This window comes from Rhinolophus hipposideros (genome assembly GCF_964194185.1).
Source record: "Rhinolophus hipposideros genome assembly, chromosome: X".
NCBI classification, from domain to species: domain Eukaryota; kingdom Metazoa; phylum Chordata; class Mammalia; order Chiroptera; family Rhinolophidae; genus Rhinolophus; species Rhinolophus hipposideros.
In genome coordinates, this window is record NC_138046.1 from 5,864,914 (window position 1) to 5,891,546 (window position 26,633).

The window sequence follows — 26,633 nt, forward strand, 5'->3', positions numbered from 1 at the left end:
GGGATTGCTGGGTCATATGGTAATTCTATTCATAATTTTTTCTGGAACCTCCACACTGCCTTCCATAGCGGCTGCACCAGGCTGCATTCCCACCAACAGTGTATGAGGGTTCCTTTTTCTCCACAGCCTCTCCAACACTCGTTACTATTTGTCTTGTTGATGATAGCCATTCTGACTGGGGTGAGGTGATATCTCATTGTGCTTTTTATTTGCATTTCTCTGATAATTAGTGATGTGGAGCATTTTTTCATATGTCTATTTGCCATTTGTATGTCCTCTTTGGAGAAATCTCTTCAGGTCCTCTGCCCATTTTTCAATTGGGCTGTTTGTTTTTTTTGTTGTTGAGCTTCATGTGTTCCTTGTATATTTTGAATATTAGCCCCTTATCGGAGGCACTGTTTGCAAAAATCTTCTCCCATTCAGTTGGTTGCCTCTTTATTTTGTCGATGGTTTCTTTTGCTGTGCAGAAGCTTTTAAGTTCCATATAGTCCCATTCGTTTATTTCAGCTTTTACTTCCATTGCCTTTGGAGTCAAATTCATAATTTTGATCATTTGATCAAGGATTTTGGGTTTTCTTTACTGCTTTCTCCTGTGTGTAGTTACTATTTTTCTCCTTGCAATTAATAAGCAGTTTGTTGGGGAGAAATTTTGAGACCACGAAAATGCTCTGCCCCTCATCAAACTGCCCCCCATAGAGTAGCATCTAAATCCATCTTTAGCATGACAGTCTATGACTCTCCTCACCTGGGGATTGGGACTTAGCTGATCAAGTATTAACAATCTCCTTTTCTGGATGATGTAGTGCTATCTCTTTGGGGGCATAACACAATCATTTCTATCTGATCATGGCAATCCAAAATAATATATCCTGATACTGCTAAAACTTCCTGTTCTCCATTTCTTTTGCAGGCATCAATGGCTATGTTTTTGATAGCTTGCAGCTGTCCGTTTGCTTGCATGAGGTGGCATATTGGTACATTTTAAGTGTTGGAGCACAGACTGATTTCCTTTCTGTCTTCTTCTCTGGATATACCTTCGAACACAAACTGGTCTATGAAGACACACTTACCCTATTCCCATTCTCAGGAGAAACTGTCTTCATGTCCATGGAAAACCCAGGTTAGTTGTTTGTATTATTCTTTTACTAACAGCTGGGATTGCCTCAGTGCTCATTCATATGCTATTTTGCCCATTAGCTCACATTTGGGCAGATACTAAATGGTTTCAAATGATTTGGGTAATTGCATGTATTTTCATGCCAGCACCACATCAAGTATTTAACTTAAAAGTCTTTGCTCTAAAAAGTGCCATTACTTGCCATGGGCCAAAATTTTCAGTGTGTTTACTAAACGTTAGTGGTGAGTATATATTTATCTATATATGCAATTAAGATGTGCAGGCTAAATTTGTTTCTGTGTGCCTTGTGAACACTGGTATCATTGGATGAACTCCACCCAGAAATCTTTGGGACGTGCATAGCAATGTCCGTTTGCACTCATGCCCTCAAACCAGCGTGCACCTTCAGGATGAATGTGGCTGTCAGCTTCTCATCCTCCCTGTCCCTAACACACAAACGCTGCAACACTTTTGAGAGCACCAGCCTTGTGATCAGAAGGCACCCTGACCTGGCTGGCCTAAAGCCAACACAGATGGTTGCTGCATTCGGTACAGTGGAGTAACAAGTGCTAGGCCACTCCCCATGCTCCTGGTCCCTCCCACCCCATCATCTGCAGAGGACACCACATAGAACTACCTGCAGATTGTAGTTACTCTCTTCCAATTACAACTTTTCTGGAGATCAATCCTCACGGGACCATTTCTGGGGAACAAAACCCAGTCTTATCACATGTAAACATATAGTCACCTTCATACCCAGAAACTTGTCTTACTTCCAGTGATGCATTTTTTTGCGGGAAGTGAGTGAAGAAGAACCTGACAGAACTCCAATGACACCTCTGAAAGTATCTTACTTATTTATGTTATCTTCGTTATCCATTTTCCAGCTAAGTTGGAGATTCTCTGAGGACAGCAACCTTATCTTGCCACTATATCCCTGTTGACAGTGCCTCGCCTATAGTAGATGGTTAATAAAAACTTTTGCAATGAACAAATGAATATGTGCAAAAAGATTATAAAACAGTATGTATAATATGGTTGCAATTGTCAAAACCAAAGAGAGTGTACGTATGTGTACGCAAAGAAAAAAAATATTTAAAATATTAATATTTTGACTCAGTACTTTGGTAATCACTTAAATTCTAAAGACAAATTAAAACTGCTTTATGTGTCTCAAGGAAAAATTTTTAAGAAAGTGTTATCGATTACAACACTCAAGCTAAATAAAGCCCCTAGAGAAGATTTCCCCTGTTCAATATGGTGAGGTCTGATCTCTTGTTTGTTTTATTGAGGTAAAATTCATGTAACACAAAATGCACTATTTTAATAATTTAAAATACACAATTCAGTGGCTTCTAGTGCATTCATAATGTTGTCCAACAGTCACTACTATCTAATTCCAGAATATTTTTATCACCCCCAAAAGAAACTCTTTACCATTAAGAAGTCACTCCCCATTCTCTCCTGTGCCCCCCACCCCCCAGTTCCTGGCAACCACTAATCTACTTTCTGTTCTATGGATTTGCCTCTACCGGATATTTTATGTAAATAGAATAATACAGTATTTGTCCTTTTGTGTCTGGCTTATTTCACTCAGCATAATGTTTTCAAGATTCATCCATGCCATAGCATATATCGGTACGTCATTCTTTTTTTGACTATGCAGATCACTTCACACCCTGCTTTAACCACATATCTCTACACAAAAAAGAAATGATAATTACGTAACGTAAAAAAGGTGCTAGCTGACGCTTTGCTGGTCATCATATTGCAATATATAAATGTATCAAACCAACACATTGTACACATTAAACTTACACAATGATACCTGTCAATTATATCTCAATAAAAAACCCAACTGTAGTCAGCAGGTTGGTCACTGGTTTTTTGTAAATAAAGTTATACTGGAACACACACACAGACAAGAAATACTGTTAATTTTTATATGTTGACCTTGTATCTTGCAACCTTGCTAAATTTAATTTATAAGAGCTAGCAGTTATTGTACAGATTTCCACAAGGTTTTGTATGTATGCAATCACATTGTCTGCAAATATTGACAATTTCAGTTTTTCCTTTCCAATCCCTATGCCTTTTATTTCTATTTTTGTGCCTCATTTTTTAATAACAATATGAGAGCAGGATTTGAATGCAGGCAATCTGACTCTGGAACCTGTGCTACTATGTTACATAGCAATAACAGCAGCCTGTATAAACTTTCCTGAGTTAAGTAATTGTCATGGTCAGAGTTCTGTGTGACTATTAAGACTCTCTACTGTTGTGTGTGTTACTTAACATTTCTCCCTTTTTATCCCAATATCTATTCACTTTAACCACAGCCCCTTCTTGTAGTCACAAACAGATATACGACAACAGCAGCAATACAAAAACCACTTTTACTACCCTTGCTAGACTACTGTTACATGTGTCATGGATTTAACCCAATGGCCTGCAATATAATGGTAACAACTAGCATTTTTTCATTTATCTAGGAATAGGAGAGTGCCTCTAACACAGAACTTACTTGGAACCTGGGTTATGAGTAACCAGAGTCTTATTCTTCCTCATCTCCAGGTGTGTGGGCTCTGGGCTGCCACAACTCCGACTTTCGGAACAGAGGCATGACAGCCTTACTGAACGTTTCTAGTTGTGACAGAAACACTGGTGATTATTATGAAGACATATATGAAGATATTCCAAATTCCCTGCTGAATGAAAACCATGTCATTGAACCCCGAAGCTTCTCCCAGAATACAAGGCACCCTAGCACTAGGCAAAAACAATCCAAAGCCACTATGACTCCAGAAAATGATGTAGAGAAGACTGGCCCTTGGTCTGGAGAGAGAGCACAGCTGCTTCAAGTACAAAGCATCTCCTCCAGCGATTTGTTGATGCTCTCGGGACAGAATCCTACTCCACATGGATTATCCTTATCTGATTTTCAAGAAGCCACATATGAGGCTGATTATCATTTACCTGGAGCAACAAAAAGAAACAAGCGCCCATCTGAAGGGGCACATCTCAGACCAGAGCTTCGTAACAGTGGGGACAGAGGATTTACTCCTGAGCCAGAACTGCAATTAAGAGTAAATGAAAATGTGGGGAGCACTCTAACAGTAGAGTTGAAGAAAGGTGATTTTAAAATTTCCAGCTTGTCAAACTATCTAATGACTTCACCAACAATTCCATCAGAAAAGTTGGCAGCAGGTACTGAAAAGACAGATTCCTTACGACCCTCAAATATGCCAACTCACTTTAGTAGTCAATTAGGCACCACTGTATTTGACAAAAATTCATCTCACCTTATTGAGTTGGGTGTACCTTTGGACTTGAGGAAAGGAGATGACGAATCCAAGTTGTTAGAAGCAGCTTTAATGAACAGTCAAGAAAGTTCACTGGGAGAAAATATATTGTCAATGAAGAGTGACAGGTTATTTCAAGAGGAAAGAGCTCATGGATCTGCTTCATTGACCAAAGGTAATTCTTTATTCAAAGTTAATACCTCATTGGTAAAAACAAACAAGTCACCAGTGAACTCAACAACTAACAGAAAAACTCACACTGATGGCCCAACATTATTAATTGAGAACAATACATCGGTCTGGCAAGACAGTATATTAAAAAGTAATGCTGAGTTTCAAGAAGTGACTCCTTTGATTCATGATGAAATGTTTATGGACAAAAACACTACAGCTTTGGGGCTAAATCATGTGTCAAATAAAACTATGTCATCAAAAAATATGGAAATGGTCCACCAAGAAAAAGAGGGTCCTGTACCAACAGGTGCAGAAAATCCAGATAGATCACTCTTCAAGATGCTGTTCTTGCCAGATTCAGCAAGTTGGATAAAAAGGACCCAGGGCAAGAACTCCTTAAGCTCTGAGCAAAGGCCTGGTCCAAAGCAATCCACATCTTTAGAATCAGAAAAATCTGTGAAGAATCAGAATTCCTTGTCAGAGAACAATACAGTGTTTGTAGAAGAGGATGAATTTACAAGGGACACAGGCCTCAAAGAGGTGATTTCTCCAAAGAGCAAGAGCATATTTCTTACTAACTTGACTAATGTCCAAGAAAATGATATATACAATCAAGAAAAAAAATCCCAGGAAGAGATGCAAAGGAAGGAAAAATTAATCCAAGAGAACGTAGTCTTGCCTACAGTGTATACAGGCACTAAGAATTTCCTGAAGAATCTTTTCTTACTAAGCTCTAAGCAAAATGTAGTTGGTGTAGATGAGGAGACATATACTCCGATATTTCAAGACACCGGGTCATTAAACGATTCAGCAAACAGAGCAGGGAATCACATGGCCCATTTCTCAAAAATAAGGGCGGAAACCAACATGGAAGGCTTGGGGAATCAAACAAGGCAAATGGTAGAGAAGTATCAAAGCACCACAAGGATATCTTCTAATCCAAGTCAGTGGAATGCTATGGCTCAACGTGGTAAGCGGGCTTTGAAACAGTTCAGCTCTCCGAAAGAGGAAACAAAGCTCAAAATGGGGGTGATTTTGAATGACACCTCAACCCAGTGGTCCAAAAAAATGAACTATTTGACCCAGGGCACTCTCACACCGATAGAGTACAATGAGAAGGAGAAAGGGAACATTACTCAGTCCCTCATAGACGATTCCATGAGGAGTCATGGCATCATTCAAATGGATGGCTCTGCATTACCTGTTGCAAAGGTATCAGCATTTCCATCAATTAGACCTACAGATATGACTAAGATCCCATCCCAAGACAACTCTTCTCATCTTCTAGCATCAGCCTATAGTTATACCTTCAGGGACAGAAGTTCTGGGGCCCAAGAAAGCAATCATTTCTTACAAGGAGCCAAAAGAAATCTTTCTTTAGCCTTCCTAACCTTGGAAATGATTGGTGGTCAAGAAAAGATCAGCTCCCTGGGGGAAGGTGCTACAAACGCACTCATATACAAGAAACTTGAGAACACTGGTCTCTTGAAACCAGGCTTGTCTAAAGCATCTGGCCAAGTTGAATTACTTCCTAATGTTCATGTTCATCAGGAAAACTCTTTCCCTACAAAAACTAGTAATGCTTCTCCTGGCAACCTGGATCTCATCGAAGAGATCTTCCTTCAGACAACACAGGAACCTGTTCAATTGAATCAAGTAAATAGACCTGGCAAAGTGCCCTTTCTGAAATGGACAACTGAAAGCTCTGAAAAGACTCCCTCCAAGCTTCTGGTTCCTCCTGCTTGGGACAGTCAATATGCTACCCAGATACCAAGAGAAGAGTGGACATCCCAAGAGAAGTCACAAAAAGACACAGCTTTTAAGACAACAGACACCATTTCGCCCCTAGACCCCCATGAAAACAATCATTCAATACCGGCAATAAATGAAGGACAAGATAAGGCCCAAAGAGAAGTCACCTGGGCAAAGTCAGGAGGGATTGGAAGGTTGTCCTTTCAGAACCCACCAGTCTTGACAGGCCATCAAAGGGAAATCCCCCTTACTACGCCTCAGCCAGACGAAGACAAAATTGACTATGATGATACCTTCTCAACTGAAATGAAGAGAGAAGATTTTGACATTTATGGTGACGATGAAAACCAGGGCCCCCGCAGCTTTCAAAAGAGAACACGACACTATTTCATTGCTGCAGTGGAGCGGCTCTGGGATTATGGAATGAGTAAATCCCTCTATGCACTAAGGAACAGGTATGGGTACCCTATTTATTCCTTTGTCCTGCTATTGTGACCTTTGACTTTCCCAGGGGCTGAAACAATAGGAAAAGGCACAGCCAATCTGCAGCACTGATGCTCCAAAGATTGCTTTATAGAAGAACTCTGAGAACCAGACAGCAAAGTCTAGGTGAAGCTGAGGAGTAAATAGGTGGTTAGATGATGGCACCAACAGTGAGTTAGAAGATGGTAAATCCAGATGGCATGAAAGTCTTAGTCTGGGGCAAGGAGAGGGTGGAGGAGGAGAAGAGGGGCTTCCAGAAGGGTAGAGGAGTCAGAGTCAAGAAGCAGCAATGGAGAATAGAAAGAAAGTCAACCCTACCTAGCAGCCTTATGAGCTGCAATAGAAGACGTATCTCATGATAGAGCTCTGAAGAGGCAGGAGGAGAAGTGAAAAGTATGGTAAAAAGGTTGAGGATGCAGGGAAAGTTGTTTTCCAGGGCATTGGGGGTATAGAAGGCAAAGTGGGAGGGCTTGATTGTTAGGGGAGCAGAGAGAGGTTGGGCAGGGGAGAGAAAGCACTGAGAAAGTTGGAAGATGAACATAAGGAGAGCCAATTAGTCAACAAATATTTATTGGGCACCTGCTACATGCCAGACACTTTTGTAGACATGAGTGCAGCAAAGTCGGAGCTTACATACTATTGGGGAGAGTAAGACACAATAAATTAGTAGAAAAATGAAGAGGACTCTTGATGGTGCTATCCAGAAGACAGAATTGGGTAATATGGTAGAGAGCAACTTGGGGTGTTACGTTAGCTGTGATGGTCAGAGAAATCCTCTTGGTGGAGTTGAGACCGAAATGATAAGAGGCCAGGCTGACAGAGCTCTGAGAGATGTTTCCAGGCAAAGGGAACAGGAAATGCAAAGGCCCTGAGAATAGACCATGCTTAGCATGTCTGAGGAATGAAAAAGGACCAGCATGACTGGAGTGAAGAACTGGCTGGGGGTGGGGAGGGTTGTGGGAGATGAGGTGACAGAGATGAGCAGTGCTCAGGTCACATAGGGGCCCTCTTCATTACTCATTGTCACTTTCCAACCCTGCTTTCTACCTCAAGGGCGCCCCGATTGCTGCACAGCAACCAAAGACTATTTCCCCAGTCCACTGATTTTACAACTCTCCTGGACCTCTCTCTTGCATTTCCTGCTTTTTCCTTAAATCTCCAATACCTTTTGCCCATTCTCCAACACCCCTTCTCACTCTGAGATGTAATGAACCTCCACAGACATCCAATACCACATGTCCTGACATCTGTACCCATGTAACGTCTTCATGCTTATGATGATAAATGGACGGCCTGTATGCCTAAAGCCAACCTCTCCAGTTTTGCACTTCAGCCCATCCTTTCTCACCTCATAAAAAGTGATGCTTCAGCAATTCCCCTTTTCTCTCTTACATCATCAATTTCTCCCTCTCCACCAGGTTAGCCTCATCAGTATCAATTATGCTATAATTTCTCTCTTTACCTTTTCAGAAAACATTTAAAAATTCCCCTACTTGCTGCCTTTGCTTCTTTTCCTCTTATTCTTTCTTTAAGCCACTCCAAAGAGGCTTTTACCTCCATTATTTCATAAAAACTACATTTTCCAGGTCACGGTTGTTCTTTACATTACTAATTCTCAGTCCTCGTTTTACTTGAACTCTCAGTAGTATTTGGTAGTTGATTACTCTGTCTTTTATACATGTCCTCACTTGGTCTATCTGATACCACTGTTCTTTCATTTTTCTAAACTCACTGCCAAACTTTCCTTACCAACTTTGCTGGTTCTTCACCTCCCTAACCTTTAAATGTTAGAATGCTCTGGGCATTAGTTCTCCAAACTCTCCTATTTTTTGTTTACACTCACTGTTGTGATGCTCTATCTACTCTTATGGTTTTAGGTATATTATTAATATGTAGATAATTTCCAGTTGTATTAGGTTAGTGCAAAAGTAATTGTGGTTTATAAGATTAAAAATAATTGCAAAAACCACAATTACTTTTGCACCAACCTAATATACCTCCATCTCAGATCTCTTCCTTGACCTTGAGATTTGCATATCAACTCCCTACCTTAACATGTACAAAATTAGACTCTTAATTTCTGCCCCTTCCCCAAACCTGCTGTTTGCCCAGCCTTCTTCATGGCAGTCAATGACCATTATTTCCTTTCAGCTACTCAGACTCCGAACTTGAAATTTGTCCTGACTCCTCTTTTTCTCTCACAACCACATCTAATCCACCAAAAAACTCTGTTGGCCATGACTTCAGAAAATAACCAGAATTTCATTATGGACTGAGTATTGGATAAGATGAAAATGCACTGAAATGGAAAGTTGGAGATTGTTGACTAGGGGGAAAAAAAACAGTTTACAAAACAAGAGAAGACACTTAATAAACTATTACTCTAGATGCTACAAAAGTAATGTTTTTAATTTTAGAAAGATATGTCCATATTTTCAAATTTTCTACAATGCATATGTACTGCTTCTATAACAAAAATCTATTTAAAATAATAAAATCAATTCTACACACACACACACACACACACACACACACACAATCCAGCTACTTCTCTCCATCTCAGTGGCTACCGTCTGGTCTAAACCATAATCAGTTCTCACCCAAATCACTGTAATATCCTCTTAACTGGCTTCCAGCTTCCAGCCTTGCCATCATACAGTCTTTTCCCAACATAGCACCTAATTTTTCAAATTGTAATTGTAATTATTGTTCTCTGCTCCAAAGCCCTCATGATGGCCTTCAAGTTTCTGTGAGATGTGACCTTCTGAAACTTCTCTGCCCTCATCTCTTACTGCTCTTTCCCTCTCACTCTGCTCCAACTACCCTGGCCTCATTGCTCTTCCTTAAACGGAACAAGTATGTCCCTATCTCTAGTCCTGTGCACTTTCTGTTCTCTGTTTGGAATTCTCTTCGCCGAGAGCCAAATGTTAGTTCTCTCACTTCTAACAGGTTGCTGCTCAAATTTCTCTTTATCAGTGAGGCTTTCCCTGAACACTGTATATACGTATAGCTCCTACCACTTTTTCAATGCACTTACTAGCACCTGAAGTATTACACATTTATTTGTTTATTGTCCATCTTCTCCAACTAGAAGGTAAGCTCATTGGGAACACAAACTTTGAAGGTGTTGTTCAATGGTACATCCCCAGAACCTTGAACAGGCCTGGCATGTGAGAGACACTTACACAAATATCTGCTGAATGAACTAGTAAATAAATAATGGATGCAGGGAGGTAAGAGCAGATATTTCGTGTATATCCACACTCCAGGGAACACCAATCAAATTGAGTTGTATAACACAGCTTCCATGGGCAAGAATGGAGGCAGGGAGACCAGTGAAGAGGCTATTGCAGTCATCCAGGTAAAAGAAGAAGTTGTTTAGGCCTGCATAGTGGTAGTGAACATAAAATAAAATTAAGTAAATAAATAAAAGGAAGGGTGTTGAGTATAATTTGAAGATAAGCAGATAGGGCTTGCTGTTAGACTGAGTTTGGGGGGAATGGGGAGAGAGGACACAAAGAATATTTTTAGTTTTTGTCCTGAACAACTAGGTTGATGATGGTTACATTTAATGAGATGTGGAAGGCTTGAGGTAGAACATTTTTATTTGAGGAAACACTCAAGCGTCTGTTTTACACAGTTAGTTTGAGATGCCCATTAGTCATCCAAATTGGGATGGTAAGTAGGCAGATAGATATATAAGTCTGGAGTCCAAGGAAGAGGTCTATGCTACAGATATCAATTTTGGAGTCATAAACATATTGATAGCATTCAAATAAGACCTGATGGGATCATCAGGGGAGTAAAAGTAGATATAAACCATGCCCACTTTAAGCTGGGTCCCCAAAGGGCTACAATCCTCAAAGTCATGGTAAAGTAAACCAGTTAACTTGCCCTTCATTGACTTACATGCCACTCTTCTGTCATCTGTGTTGTCCATGAAATCTCTGTTCTTGATCATAATTCAAGCCAATCTTGGATTGGCAGTACCTGCAGACCTGTGGCAGAAGAAAACATAAAATTTCTGTGAAGAAACCAACATCCTAGACTTCGACTTACTTTCATAAATACTTCAGATGCGATGTCCAGAACACAAAGATACTGGGTATAAAACAATACGGGAAAAAGGAAGCAAGAAGCCACAGAAAAAACAGCGAGCCAAAACAAACTCACAAACTTAAGATGAAGGAATCATCAGATACAGTTATTAAAACACCTATACATCATATAGAAAGAACTGGTGAACTAGTAGGTAATTAAAAAAACAAAAACTCTGCAGCATGCAGAGAATTTTTTTTAATGGAAAATACAAAAGAGATAATAAAAGACTATGATCAACTGTATTTTACAAAGATGGATGTATCAATCTATCCAGTCCTCCAGTGTGACCTTTCCATTCTCCCATTCAAGAGATAGAGTCTAATTTCCCTCCCGTTGATTTGGGCTGGCATTATGACTCATTTGTGACCAATGGAATATAACAGAAATGAGTGACCTATAAATGTGATGGAAGTGCTGCTGATTGCTGAGGCTAGGTCTGCAAATACTATGCAGCTTACACCTAGTTCTCATGGGATGCTTTCTCTGGAAGAAGCCAGCCTCCATGCAAGAAATCTGACTACCAGGGTATTACCATGTTGGAAAGGTCATATGTAGGTCCTCTGATCAAGAGTCTCAGCTGAATCCAGCTTTTCAACATTCTCCACCAAGGCACCAGACATGTGAATGAAGCCATTTTGGACCCACCAGACCAGCCCAGATGCCAGCTGAATACCACTGAATGACCACATTTGACACTATGAGGAGTACAACTATTATCTAGCCAAGCCCTGCTAGAATTTTTGATTTAACAAAATTGACAAGTATAATAAAATGGTTGTTTTAAGGCACTAAAGTTTTGAGGTAGTTTGTGACAGAGCAACATATAACCAGAATAGAGACACAGAGGACAGAGTGTAAAGAACTAACCTATTTTTAGAATGAGAGGAAAGAGTGATTAGAGGAGAAGCAATGTTTGAAGAGGTAATAGCTGAATATTTTCCAAAAATGAAAAGAAGTCATGAATGCACAATTCAAGGAGCTCAACAAATCCCAAACGGGATGAATAAAAAAATCAATGCTTAAGTACATTTCATCAGAGGGAAAATGAAGAAAACCCAAGAGAAAACTCTTAAAAGCAGCCAAAGAAAGAAGCATACATTCAAATGAGACACAGAGAGGTGACTTCAATAATACTAATTAAAGAGAGAAGACAGGGAAATGATATCTAGAAGGCACTGAAATATAATAACTGCTGACCTAGAATCCTATACCAATCAAAAATATGATTCAAGGAGCAAAGCGAAGTAAGGATATGTTCAGACAAATAGAAACAGATATTTCAGCACTAGCAAAAATCCACTAAAAATGTCCTAATGATATAACTCAAACCATCGAAAAGTGATACCAAACGGACAATGTGAGAGGTAAGAAGGACTGAAAAGCAAAGAAAGTGTAAATATATGGATAGATACAAATAAATATTGTTTGTATAAACAATAATAAAATGTTTTACGAGCTTTAAGATGTATAGAATTGCTTTTTGTCACAACAGGTTTGGCACTATAACACAAGTGTTACAGAAACCACTCCTAAATCTAAGCCGAAATGGGAAAGCAAAAATTCATATCACCTTTGTCATCATTGGACATGTAGGTTTGGGCAAATCCATCTGATCTACAAGTGTGGTGGGATCGACAAAAGAACCATGGAAAATTGGAGAAGGAGGCTGCTGAGACGGGAAAGGGGCTCTAAGTGTGCCTGGGCCTTGGATCAACCAAAAGCTGAACACGAGCATGGATGGCATCACTACTGATATCTCTGTGGAGATTCGAGAATGGCAAGTATTATGTGACCTTCATGGATGCCCCAGGACACAGAGATTTTTTCAAAACACAATTACAGTCCCATCTCAGGCTTACTGTGCTGTCCCGACTGTTGCTGCTGGTGTTGGTGAATGTGAAGCAGGAATCTCCCAGAATGGGCAGACCCGTGAGCATGCCCTTCTGGCTTTCACACTGGGTGTGAAACAACTGACTGTGGGTGTTAACACAATGGATTCCACTGAGCCGCCTCACAGCCAGAAGAGATACGAGGAAATCATGAAGGCAGTCAGCACCTACATTAAGTAAATTGGCTACAGCCCTGACACAGCAGCATGTGTGCCAATTTCTGGTAGGAATAGTGACAACGTGCTGGAGCCAAGTGCTTACATGCCTGGGTTCAAGGGATGGAAAGTCACTGGTAAAGATGGCCGTGCCAGCGGAACCCGCTGCTTGAGCTCTGGATTGCTCCTGTCACCAACTCGTCCAACTGACAAGCCTTTGCGTCTGCCCCTCCAGGAGGTCTACAAACTTGGTGGTACTGGTCCTGTCCCTGTGGGCCAAGTGGAGACTGGTGTTCTCAGATCCGGCATGCTGGTCACCTTGGCTCCAGCTTTACAAGAAATGTTAAATGCAGTGGGGGAAAGGCCAAAACCAGAAATAAGAAAATACAGAGGAAAAGAATCTCACTGGTAAAGGCAAATATATAATAAACACAGTAAATCAACCACTTAAAAAGCTAATATGAAGGTTAAAAAACAAAAGTAGCAAAATTTACTATAACTACAATAAATAGTCAAGGAAAGTACAAAACGGAAAGAAATCAAATATGATGTCAAAAACATAAAGCATGGAGGGGGTAGTAAAAATGTAGTGCTTTTAGAATGTGCTAGAACTTAAATGTCCATCGGCTAAAAATAGAGTGCTATAGATATAGATGGATAGATATGAACCTCATGGTAACCACAGACCGAAACTATGTATTATTTATAACAGACACACTTAAAATATAAAGACTCAATTACACTGAAAGTAAACTTAAAGTAAGAGGTTTCTAGAGATAAAGTAGAAATGTTATAATAATAAAACGGTCAATTCAATAGGCAGACATAACTTTCTAAAATTTGTATTAACCTGATTATAATAAAATAACTTCAAAATACGTAAAGTAAAACTTGACAGAATTAAATGGAGAAATAGATAAATTCACAATCGTATTTCAAGGAAACTGAAAGAACAGACCCAAACATCAATAAGGATACAGAAGATTTGAACGGGATTAATGACGCACAGCTGCAACTGCAGGTTTAACATGTTTTCAGGTTCACATGGAACATTTAATAAAGCAGACCATATGCTATGCCACAAAAGAAGAAATTGTAATGGATTGAAAACATATAAAATATGTTCTCTAATAAATTAATCATTTAGAAGTTTAACTGGAAATTAAGCAACACATTTCCAAATCTGTCAAAGAAGAAATTATGATGGAAATTAGAAATATTTTAACCAAATGTAAATATGATGTATTGAAATTTGTGATATGTAGCTAAAGCAGTGCAAAGAGAGAAATCTTGCAGAGGAAAGAATGACACTGCCAGGTATTAGGAGTTATTGTAAAGCTACAGTAATTAATCAAGTGTGCTATTAATATAAGGATAGACAAATATGTCAGTGTAATCCCTGGATTACAAGGTTGGGTTAACAGTTTTAAAAGCCATTGTAATATGTCACATTCACAAGATAAAGTAGAACAAACATATAACCCTTTCATTACATGAAAAGAGTGTTTGCTTAAAATTTAGCATCCATGCACGATTTTAAAACTTTCAGCCAATTACAATAGAAAGGAATTCCCTCATCCTGACAAAGAGTATCTACAAAAATCTCTACCAACATCTAATGCTGACCCATTGAAGACTTTCCTTTGGAGATCAGGAACAAGTTATCACCCCTCATTATGACCACTTCTACTCAATACTGTGCTGGAGGTACTAACCAACACACTAAAACAGTAAAAATATATAAAAGGTATAAAGGTTGCAAAGGGAGAAATAAAACAGTCCTTGATTACAGATTATATGAATTGTGTACATAGAAAAAATTTAAAAGCATCTACAATAAATTATTAGAATTAACTAAGAAGGTTAGCAGGTTTGTGGAATTCAAAATCAATATACAAAAGATAATTGTATATATATAACAGCAGCAGACAGGTAATAAACGAAATTAAATGCATATGTCATTTACAAGGGAATAAAATAGTCACAATGACCTAGAAATAGGTATAACAAAAATTTTTCAAGATCTCTATGGGAAAAAACACTGGAAATTTAATGGGAAACTTTAAAGAAGACCTATAATAAATAAATGCCAAGATGTACCATGTACATGGGCTAGAAAACGCAATACTGTGAAAATGTAAATTATCCCCAAACTGATCTATAGATTCAACACAACCCAAATGAAAATCTCAACAGTTTTGTTTTTTTCTCTTGAACAACTCAACAAGCTAATTTTAAAATACAAAGGGCCAAGAATAGCTAAGTCCCTCTTGAAGAAGAAGAACAAGGTGGGGGGAATTGTCATATAACACTGAAACTTATTTTAAAGCTGTAATACCCAAACAATGTGACAGTTGGCATTGGGGTACACAAAGAGGTCAATGGAAAAGAATAGAAAATCCAAAAATGGACTCACACGTATAAGATACCTGATTTATGACAAATGTGTTATAGAAAAGTGATTTTCAATAAAAGGTGCCAGGAAATTTTGATGCCCATATGGAAAAAACATTAAATTGGATACCTAACTCACACTACGTATATATAAAAATCCACTCACATTGGGTTACAAGTCGAAACATGAACATAAAAACCATAAATCTTTTAGAAGGAAAAAATAAGCCAATATCTTAATAACTTCAGAGTTGGGGGGGGGAAGATTTGATATCAAGATACAAAAAGCAGTAACCATGAAGGATTTTTGATAAATTTTACAACATTAAAATTATGAACTTATGCTCATCAAAATATTATTTTAAAAAAATTAAAACTAGTCACAGCATTGGAGAAGATGTTTGCAGCACAAAAGGCCAACAAAGTATTCATATCAAGACTGTATATAGTATACTTTTGAATCAACAAGAGAAAAGCAGATTACCCAATAGAGAAATTGGGGAAAAAACAAACAACCCAAGCTTGGGTAGGCATTCTACAAAAGAGAAAATCCAATTTGTCCTACTCGTAAAGAAAGGTGCTCAACTTCATTATTAATCAGGGAAATGCAAAATAAAACCACAAGCACACTGCTATGCAACCACTAGAATGGCCCAAAATGTAAAAACACAGTCAATATCAAGTGTGTGTGAACATTTGGATCAAATGAAAATGGAAAATGGTGCAGAAGTTTTGGAAAACAGTGTGGTAGTAGCTACCAAAGTGGAATATATGCATACGCGGCAATTCCAGTTCTAGGTGTGTGCCCGACAGAAATGCAACTACGAGTTCACCAAAGGACATGTGCAAGAAGGTTCATAGCAGGCCTTTGTGGAAGTACCAAAAATCAGAAACAACTCAAATGCCCACGACTGAGGGACATGCACACAGTGGAATACTCTACAGCAATGGGGATGAACAAACTATAGTTACATACAACAACGTAGTTGAGTCTCATAACCATAATGCTGAGTGAAAGAAGCCAGAAACAAAAGAACATATACAATATGGTTCCATGTACATACTTCAAAAACAGGCAGAAGTGAACTCTATTCTTTAGGGATGTGTGCATAGTAGTATAATTGTGAAGAAAAGCAAAAAAATAATCATCATAAACATCAGAACGGTAGTTACCTTTGGTGGGGAGGGAGGGGATGTGATTGGAAAGATACATGCAGTGAGCCTTCTGGGTTGCTGGCAAAGTTCTGGATCCAGATGGTGGTTGCATTTTTCTACCAAAAGCATTTGTTTTATGCACTTTATGGTACAGTTGTAATTCACATTTTTAATAGATTTTTTTTTTTAAAGAAAAGAGGTCCAAGGACTGAGTCCTGGGCTCTCTTATATTTAGAATATGTTTATAACCCCACATCCATTCAACATTCAACAAATGTTTCTTCCATGCTTTCATGGAGCTTCCGTACCAGTGAGGCCTGGAGAGAGTATGTCAAGAAGGATGGAGGGGTTAACTATGCAAACGTTGCTTAGATGTCGAGTAAGGTGAGGACATAAGAAAATTGACTGTTGACTTTGATAAGCCACTTGCATGATTTGGAGACCATCTAAATATGGATGATATTCATCTAGACCTCTTTGGTCAACTCCCAACCTCCGTGTATGTCAGTTTAATCCACATAGATGTCCCGTGTGTCCAAAACTGTGTACCCCAACCGACTCTTCCTCCAGGGTGCCCCATCTCAGTGAATTTCATCACCATCCATCCATTTGCCCAAATCAGGAACCTGAAAGTCATCTTGAATCCCTTTCCTCTGCCCCCTTACACTTCCAATTCATAATCAATTCTACTAAATGTATCTTAAATATGGAGAAGGCAAGACTGTGAGGTGTTTCTACTTACTTGGTCCATGAGGATGTTGCTTTTCCTCTGCTTTTTTTTCCTAGGGCTCAGAGTGGAAGTGTCCCTCAGTTCAAGAAGGTGGTTTTCCAGGAATTCACTGATGGCTCCTTCACTCAGCCCTTATATCGTGGAGAACTAAATGAGCACCTGGGACTCTTGGGGCCATGTATCAGAGCAGAAGTCGAAGACAATATCATGGTGAGTTGAGGACAATGGAATTATAAGAAAATTAGTCCTGTATATTCTTTCTGTTTCTGATTATAAAAATAATGCATCCTCACTTTTGAAAATGTTTAAAGTATAGAAAACAAAGAAGTTGAGAAGTAATCTCGTAATTATCATTTCAGTGTATGTTCTTATCTCTTCCCTATGTATTCTTTATGTATTCAAAATTATACAATGTATAATTTTACTTCATTTTTGACTAAATGTCATGACATAAACATTTCTTATGTCATAAAGAACACTTCCTAAGTATTTTTTTTTAAATGATGGCATAATAGTCTATTACATGAATTTATGGTTTACTTAACCATTTAGGTTGAACCACCTTTTCATTTATTTTTTCACCATTTAAATAACGCCACAATCACAACTCTTTTCCTAGGATAAAATTCTAAAAGTACAATGTACGTGAACATTTAAGACTTCCTCTAATGAATTATCTGTTAATGTCCTTTGCACATTTGACATATTTAGAGGGAGTGCTTTTCTTATTATTTCTATTACCTCATATATTATAGATCACTGATTTGTTAATGATCATTGATCATTTAGTGAATAGTATTTTTCCAAGTTTGTTCTCTCTTAATTTTATATGTAGTGTTTTTTAAATAAAAACAGATTTGATATTTTAGAAGTAATCTGTAAATCTTTCCTTTATGACACTTTCATAGCTTTTATGCGTATAAAAATCCTTCCCCATACAGATATTTTTTCTTAAAATCACCTATACTTTCTTCAACTTTCTTTTACAGTTTAATTTCTTAACATTTAACTTTTTAATCCATCAGCAATTTCTATAGGCTAGAATTTATTTTGCTGCATGTGTGAGCCAAAGATCAAAGTAATTTTATTTTTTACCAAAAATAAATCACTTGTCCCAAGTGATTGTTTACATTAGGGAAATAGAGGGATCTAAAATTATGGGATTGTAAGTGAATTTTTTTCTTCCTTGATTTTTATTTTACTTTCCATATGTCTATGAAACATGTATAATTTTTTCAAATCTGAAAAAACAGTCTTTTTTAAAGAGCATATGCATTCATCCTGGAATCTGTCATGAAGAACCTCCACTTAGTATAAAACCAGGATTATGGTCTCTCAAAACCCCTGTAGGATATTTTCCCTTTATTTTGGAATTGCTTTTAAGTGTTTAGGAATTTTTCTCCTTTGCAACTTTTGACTGCGTGCCTTAAGCTTTTTTTAATTCAAAAACTCCTCAGAATTTCCTGTATAGATCTTTACGTTAGGGTTCTAACAACATCCATTGTCTGTACCACTTCCTCTGGGCATTAGAACTTGGATAAACCCCCAAAATGGGCATTATGATTTGGGATGTAAACCGTAAGGTACTTCATTTTTTCTCCCCTGCAGGTAACTTTCAAAAACGAGGCCTCTCGTCCCTACTCCTTCTATTCTAGCCTTATTTCTTACGAGGAAGATGAGAGCCAAGGAGCACAACCTAGACAAAAGTTTGTCAAACCTAATGAAACGAAAATTTACTTCTGGAAAGTACAACATCATATGGCACCTACTAAAGATGAGTTTGACTGCAAAGCCTGGGCTTATTTTTCTGATGTTGATCTGGTAAGCAGGTCTACACTGTGCCAAAAGAAATGGTCTTTGCAGTATCTGCTGGGAATGTTGGTATTTATCCTACACATAATGGGAAGTTTAAACAGGGGACGTGGCACCATATTTGCGTTTTAGAAATATTACTGTGGAATCCACTGAAGAGGATAAATGGTACTGTGGGAAGACGGGACTGGGGTGGAGTGGCATAAAGGTGGATGGGAAATCCACTGTGGTTCATAGACGAGAGAGCTTCTACTCACAGGACCGATGTCTTCCCTCTCAGGAACGAGACATGCACTCAGGCCTGATTGGACCCCTTCTGATCTGCCGCAAGAACACACTGAACCCTTCTCAAGGGAGACAAGTGACAGTGCAGGAATTTGCTCTGTTTTTCACTATTTTTGATGAGACCAAGAGCTGGTACTTCACTGAAAACATGGAAAGGAACTGCAGGGCTCCCTGCAATATCCAGATGGAGGACCCTGCTTTTAAACAAAATTTTCGCTTCCATGGTAATATATCCCCCACATAAAATATCACTCACTGTGAAATGCAGCATGCACTGCGACAAATGAGTCCTGAGCCAGAGGCTTGGACATTGCATAAATTAAGAGTGTATGTACGGGAATGGGATCCTCAGAGGAATCAGTAGTTTTGACTGCCGTGGAAGAAAAGAAACTTCTACAGTAGATTTTAACAGCCTTCTCCATGTTGTCCCTCCCCAGCAATCAATGGCTATGTGATGGATACTCTACCTGGCTTAGTAATGGCTCAGGATCAAAGGATTCGATGGTATCTGCTCAGCATGGGCAGCAACGAAAACATCCATTCCATTCATTTCAGTGGACACGTATTCACTGTACGGAAGAAAGAGGAGTATAAAATGGCGGTCTACAACCTCTATCCAGGTAGCAGCTGCTTTGTGCTCTCTCTCTTCTACCTACTGTGCTTACCGAGTACTTGAAATGGTATAGGCACTGGGGATGCAATCGGTGAACAAAGCAGACAAGCTCTCTGTTTCCAGGGTCAAGAGACTCTACCCTACAGAGAGATAATAAATAAATTAGCAGAGGAATGTGATAATTGCAGATACACATAACGTGATATAAGGGACATAGAACAGAACAAATGGATAATTAATGTTGGAGTACTTTCCTAGGAAAAAAGGGATATTTTTCCATCTCAAATCCCGCATGGCACCAGTAATGTACCCAAGAGTGATTTATGTCTGTAACTAGTATGTGCTTAAGCACTACTCACATTGTTGCTAAAAACACAACTTTGTTTTAGTTCTCCACTGTCCCTTTAGGACAGCTTTAATAGTGGGAATAAACTTGCCCTGCTTCTGCATAAAAATTTTGATGAGCCCAGGGACTTTTCTGCTCACTCTTAGGTTAAGTGATAAACAGTCCTGCGGTCACTTTACATCACAAATAAACGCGTGGTTTGTCAGAAATTACAATGTCCACTCTAAGATGTTAATACAAATTCTGAACTTGATTTCACTTGGCCCTCTCCTCCCAAAACCTGAGCCTGTGCCAGGCTGGAAGCCTGCACTGGGAAAGGGAGGCACAGCTGAGTCCTGGTTCACTACCTTGGGCTTCTTGTGTTTCCCCAACTCCTTGCTGGCTGCTGCTTTGAACTCCAGGATGGAGAGGGTACAGGTAAGGGACAGGACAGTTACCTCCTTACAACTGGCACCACTGCTATAAGCCAGCTTCGCACTGTACACCTGGCAGATACTGAAACCTGACTCTGATCGCAGGGAACGCTGAGGGGATCTTCAGACTCCCTTTAGGACCCTCTCTCATGAAAGCCCCTGGACCTGGCTGGTTCCAGCTTTACTCCGACTGGTTGGTCGCTCATGCCTCAGCCACTCAGCATTTACCTCCAGCTTTTTGCTGCTAGGGTTACTTTAGTCCTCAAGGCAGCCCTAGTGGACTAGATCCATGAGGACCTCACCCTGAGTTCCCTCTCCCAAGGAGCCCACATCTGGTCACTGAGAAATACACCTTTGGCCCTGAAAACCCCTAAGAATGCAGGCCAATCCTAACTCAGGAGCTTTCTCCTGTCTCTGCACCAAAGCGTTCGTCACCGTATCTCCCCATTTCCCAGGGGGTGGGATAGGGGTGGGGAGGGGCTCTCAGAAGTCAATCTCTAGTGGCTCCAACTGCAGGGGTCACATAGCAAGCACTGTGGGTTTCAAGGGTCCAAGAGTAGTGGAACCGACTTAGGTAGATTTCCTTTGATATTCTGTATAAGCCAACACATCTCATGCTCATTTTTTTTTATTAAATTTATTGGGGTGACAATTGTTAGTAAATTTACATAGATTTCAGGTCATGCTCATTTTTTTAGTGAAAAGAAATCACTTTTGTTCCTTTTGTTTTTGATAAGGTGTTTTTGAGACAGTGGAAATGCTACCATCCAAAGCTGGAATCTGGCGGATAGAATGCCTTATTGGTGAACACCTACAAGCTGGGATGAGCACTCTTTTTCTGGTGTATAGCAAGAGTGAGTAGCAATGTGGGCACAGGCCCCCTGCCTACCCAGCCTGCATCTGTACAGCTTTTCTCCTTCCTAGAATGGCTGCCTTTATCAAGAAATACACAAGTTCACAGTCATTATCAAATCTGAAATGAATATTGCTGGTAAAAATCATCAGAGTCCTCAGATATGCCTGAAGCTTTGAACACTTTGAACCTGAAGCTTTAAATATTTAACGAACTGATGCTAAAAAAAAAAAAATCTCTTAATTTTCACAACTTCGTGAAGCTCCAAGATCTCCCAGAGCAAATTTTAAAACTTAATTTTGGTTCAATTAAGAACTCTTGGAAGAGTTTGAGATTTAATCCTAAACAAGTAAGAGAACCACTGGTCCATTTACATATGGACCCATTTCCTCAGCTGCAAAATGTGAATAATTCTAGCACCTACCTGTTGGGGTGAATGAAAATGAGATAGTAAGAGTAAAATAGCACAGTTCTTGACATATAGAAAACACTAAAAAAAAACCAAAACAGCATTTGTTGGTATTCTCCCATTTTCATTGACTTACATTTGTGAAGCTAAATTTTCTGCACTTCTAGCTATTGTGTTCCCCTCATTTGATTTCAGAGTGTCAGACTCCTCTCGGAATGGCTTCTGGACGCATTAGAGATTTTCAGATTACAGCTTCAGGACAATATGGTAAGTACTACTATTTTCCGGTTAGGTCTTATTTTCGGGGAAACATGGTAGTGCTGGTAACACATACCAGTACATATCAACTAATTAGAGGTGCTAATAGTCAATAAAATTATTAAATTTTAGAAAATAAAATGGATAAGGGCAAGCAAAACACTTAGGTAGTCATTGATACTATTGTGCTTTATGCCGTTATCGTCTTCACAGCTAGGACTAACCTTTCTCAAGAGTAATTTCATTCCCAAGTGTCTAGAACCAACCCAGCTGAAGCTAATCTCTCTCCCCTTTCTTGGGCAAAGGACAATGGGCCCCGAAGCTGGCCAGACTTCATCATTCCGGATCAATCAATGCCTGGAGCACCAAGGATCCCTTTTCCTGGATCAAGGTTAGAAAATGCCTCCCATTCGATGGCATCACGTAATCCTCTTGCAAGTTCACAGCACTACACATCTCTTTCACACTGAAGTCATTTCCATCAAACTCCAGGTAACAGAGGAGGACTGATGTGTTTTTAATATTTCTACTGGGATTAGAACATCTGAAAACTTTCGACAACACTGAACTCACCACCTCCCAAGATTGTGTATTCTATAATTAGATGCCTCCAACTACCGTGCTTCACGGAAAATAAGTCCTAGCATGATTTTTCAGGATGATATCCCCTGAACATAAGCCCTAAAGCTACTTTTGGAGCAAAAATTAACATAAGACCTGGTCTTATTTTCAGGGAAACACGGTACCTAGGTGTCCTGGAGTCCTCCAATCCCTTTATTTTAACACAAAAACAAATGGCTCGATATCCCGTCACACAAGCCCAGAAAATGTGGCTTCTTTATTTTATAAAACTGAATCCACTTCTTCACAAATTATATACCACTGGGTAGTAGGAAACACCTACTGAAGTTAATCCAATCTTGTAAACTAACTTGGAGCCAAGAACTGAAACAGTGTCTTTAGGTTAGCTCCATTTCTTTTTAAATGATTCAGTCTTTCAGATTTTCTCACTTCCCCATTTCCTCTAGAGCAGCACTGTCCAAGAGAAATATAATGCGAACCACAGATGCAATCCACATGTGTAAGTTTACTTTTCCTAGTAGCCACATTATAAAAGAAACGTGTGAAATCATTTAAATCATATATTTGATTTAACTCAACATGTCCAAAAGTATTATCATGTCAACATGAAATTGTTCAGGCCCGTGACCCTTTCAAAGGTATACATACGGGAACTTCTGGATTCCTCCCACACCACATGAGAGCTGAAGGCAGCTTACAAGTGCCAACTCAGGCTCTCTGCCTATCCACAGGGGTAGGTTCCTTCTAGAGCCCAAACAGGCAAAGGGAGGGAACTTCTGCTTCCAGCTTTGCTCCTAACCCACCTAACATGCCTCCCACGTCTAGAACTTGCAGTCCGGACAGGGACACGTTTTAGCACCTACCTCCCCAGCTCCATCCACTTCTCACAGCGCACCAGCTTTCTGCTTCCTCTTCTTAGTAGGCCGAGGACATTTCCCGACATAGTTTCCTCCTTTGTGAGGTTACATCTGTTCTAATGTTCCTGAAGTTAAAATAATAAATAGGAATTAGGTAAAATAAATTGGCTTACCAGTAAGCAGACACAAAGAACTCATCTGTTAATGCCCCATCAGCTTCCAAACAGCCACATCAGCTTATCTTTTCTTGTTCATTTTCTAGGCACTGCCAATTATGACTCAATTTGAGAGAACTATTTGCTAATCCCTAAGTATTTAGCTAGTTTGTGAGGCTGCCAAACCACATGTTCTCACCTTATATTTCTGTGGTTATCACTTTTATTCAACCTTACAGGTATCCCTGTGTAGTGGACATTTTAATCTATTTGGCTGCCCTGCATCTGTTCTATGTGTGTGTGTTTTTTTTAAATAGTATCCTTATTTCCATTTGGGGAGTTATATGTTCCTCGCTAGACACAGTGTGATGAGACCTGTAAATAGAGTGTCTTTTCCATACCAAAGAACCCTAAGAGATATACAGTTAAGTTTCCACTTAGGTATTAGTTTTGACCCATTGTTCCAGCTTGCCAAGATTCTGTCTCCCAAAGTATTTCCCACTCTTCCCAGTTTCATAGACTTTACTGATTCGATCAGTAAAATTTTTTATATTTTAGCAAAGTCATGATCACAATACTGAAGTAGCCAGGGCTTCCTTACTATGTCCTTAAAACAAAACAAGCTATATTAAGTCCTCACCACAACCTTACGAGGTAGATGTTACTGGCATCCTCATTTCAGGTAAGGAAGTTGAAGCACAGAAAAGTTAAATAACGTGCCCCAAGTCACACAGCCAGTAAGTGGCTGAGCCAAATTCAAACCCAAATAGTTGGGCTCCAGAGCCCTAACTCATAATCATTAAACCATACCATTTCTAGAATGCACCCTTTAGGTTGATAACCATCTATTAACTACCACTGTTTGCTTATGGTAATTGGACCAGTTACCAGTTGATTTTATTATATTATCTGTATGAAATCAGCTTATCCTCAAGGTGTTTTCTGCCATCCATCCTACTGAAGTCCAGACACACATTTTCTTGATCTGGTAACTTTACAGACTAAAGAAATGGTTCCAGAGAGCCAGCAGATAGGGAATTGGAGCTGAGAGGGGTGCTGACAGGAAGGGAGTTGGGGTAGGCATCTATTCCAGTGATAAGGTCTGACGAGTGCACAACAGCCAGGCCACCACGCATCAGAGCACTGCGCTGGCTTGAGGGGCATCGGGTGACCAGGGCCAGACAATTAGCAGCTGGCAGTCGGCAGGCTCCATGGAGATGTGTCCATGGAGCTGTGATGTCTGTATATGTACACTATGTGACTCATTACCACCTCACTTACTTCCTCCTACAGATGTGTCTTGCTGTCACACTCAAATACCTGGCTGGATATATAGGTGAGAATATTGAATCTATAATTGCCAAATTACTCCAATATTCTAATTATAGTGTAGAGGAGGCACAAGATGAAATACATAAGATTGGCAGTTTGCCAAGGATTCATCAATTACAGAATGTAGGTGGAAAAGGCAGCTGGCCAGGCTTTATTAAAATTACTTGAAAGTACAATAGTCAGTGGTCCAAAAACAACCTCTCATGTGCTACAGGAAGAAACAGTACAAGTCAATTCAACAACAGTCATGATTTTTGTACCTGGTACTTTCAGTTGTTTATGCCACAATACCAAGAGGAAAAATGAAGTGTCTTCAGTTGGAAATACCATCTAATTTGGGAAAAGACAGTACATTAGCTTCTGAAGACCTTGCCACTCTATCTTGTTACTCTGCTTCATTTTTTTCTCCTGCACTTATCACTACTGGGTGCTGTAAACAAATAAAACGTACATATGATATAGTCTTTTTCTCCGATTCAAATGTTCATTCCATGAGGGCAGGGCTTTTTTTTCTCTCTCTCTCTCTTGTTCACGACTGTATTCCCAGTACCTAGAACAGTGCTTGGCACACAAGTGCAAAAAAATATATTGTTTGGATGGATGGAACTTACAGTCAACTGAAGGAGATAGTTGTTAAACAAGAGTCATGACTAGTCCAGCTGGAGTGTGCCAAGCACCTATGAGAAGTTTGACTTACTTGTTAGGACAGTAACTGATGCCAAAAGTCCTGTAGTGGGTACCCCCTTGTAATGCTTGCATGGTCCATGCCCTCTTCTTTTAGAACAAACCATTCCCTACCACTCTGCCATTATTCACTCACTCATTCATTCCAGAACATTTGCTAAGCATCAGTGTTATGCCAGATGCCATGTTACATGCTGGAGCTAGAGAGAACATAAAAGCTAACATTTATTAAGTGTTTAGTACGCAGATGTGCCAGGCACTGAACTCGGCACATTACACGTACTCACTCTAATCCGTCTGGTAAACCTCTGAGATAAATACCATTATTATCCCCACTTCACAGATAAAGAAGTTGAGATCCAGAGAGGTTAGGTGACTCAAATGGGTTCACTGCCTTAAGGATGTCAGTCTAACAAGGAAAGCAGATAAGCAAAGAAACCTTTATAATATGGTACAATAATTTGTTCTAATGAAGTTATTATACAAAATAAAGTGGAAGCACAGAAGCAGCAGAATTAAATTTGTCCGAGTTTAAGTTAGGAAAGGCTAACCTGACTTAAGGAGAAATGGTGTCTGAGCTAACACTTGAAGGAGGGGTAGCAGTTTCTCACTCACTAATAACGATAGTAGGATGGGGTTGGTCTGGAGACAGAGGAGGAAACTGGCTTTGGCTAGGCTGAGGTGTGGGCAAAGCACTAGGTTATGGGGATCCATATGTGCAGCACAAAGGATGTGTGTAGAGGAAATGGGGGCTCAATGATTTCCAAGTGTTCTGGTTTTCC

General features: G+C 39.4%; 1 protein-coding gene across 1 annotated transcript in view; it reads left to right on the plus strand.

Annotated features, from left to right (window-relative positions):
- F8 (coagulation factor VIII) overlaps positions 1 to 26,633 on the plus strand; it is a 122,156-nt gene that overhangs the window by 69,674 nt on the left and 25,849 nt on the right. The window contains exons 13-21 of the mRNA XM_081041946.1: positions 911 to 1,120; positions 3,692 to 6,800; positions 17,309 to 17,462; positions 18,861 to 19,073; positions 19,345 to 19,573; positions 19,787 to 19,969; positions 21,459 to 21,575; positions 22,179 to 22,250; positions 22,547 to 22,632. Of these exons, the coding sequence (XP_080898072.1) occupies positions 911 to 1,120; positions 3,692 to 6,800; positions 17,309 to 17,462; positions 18,861 to 19,073; positions 19,345 to 19,573; positions 19,787 to 19,969; positions 21,459 to 21,575; positions 22,179 to 22,250; positions 22,547 to 22,632 (4,373 nt within the window). The remainder of the gene's footprint in view (positions 1 to 910; positions 1,121 to 3,691; positions 6,801 to 17,308; positions 17,463 to 18,860; positions 19,074 to 19,344; positions 19,574 to 19,786; positions 19,970 to 21,458; positions 21,576 to 22,178; positions 22,251 to 22,546; positions 22,633 to 26,633) is intronic.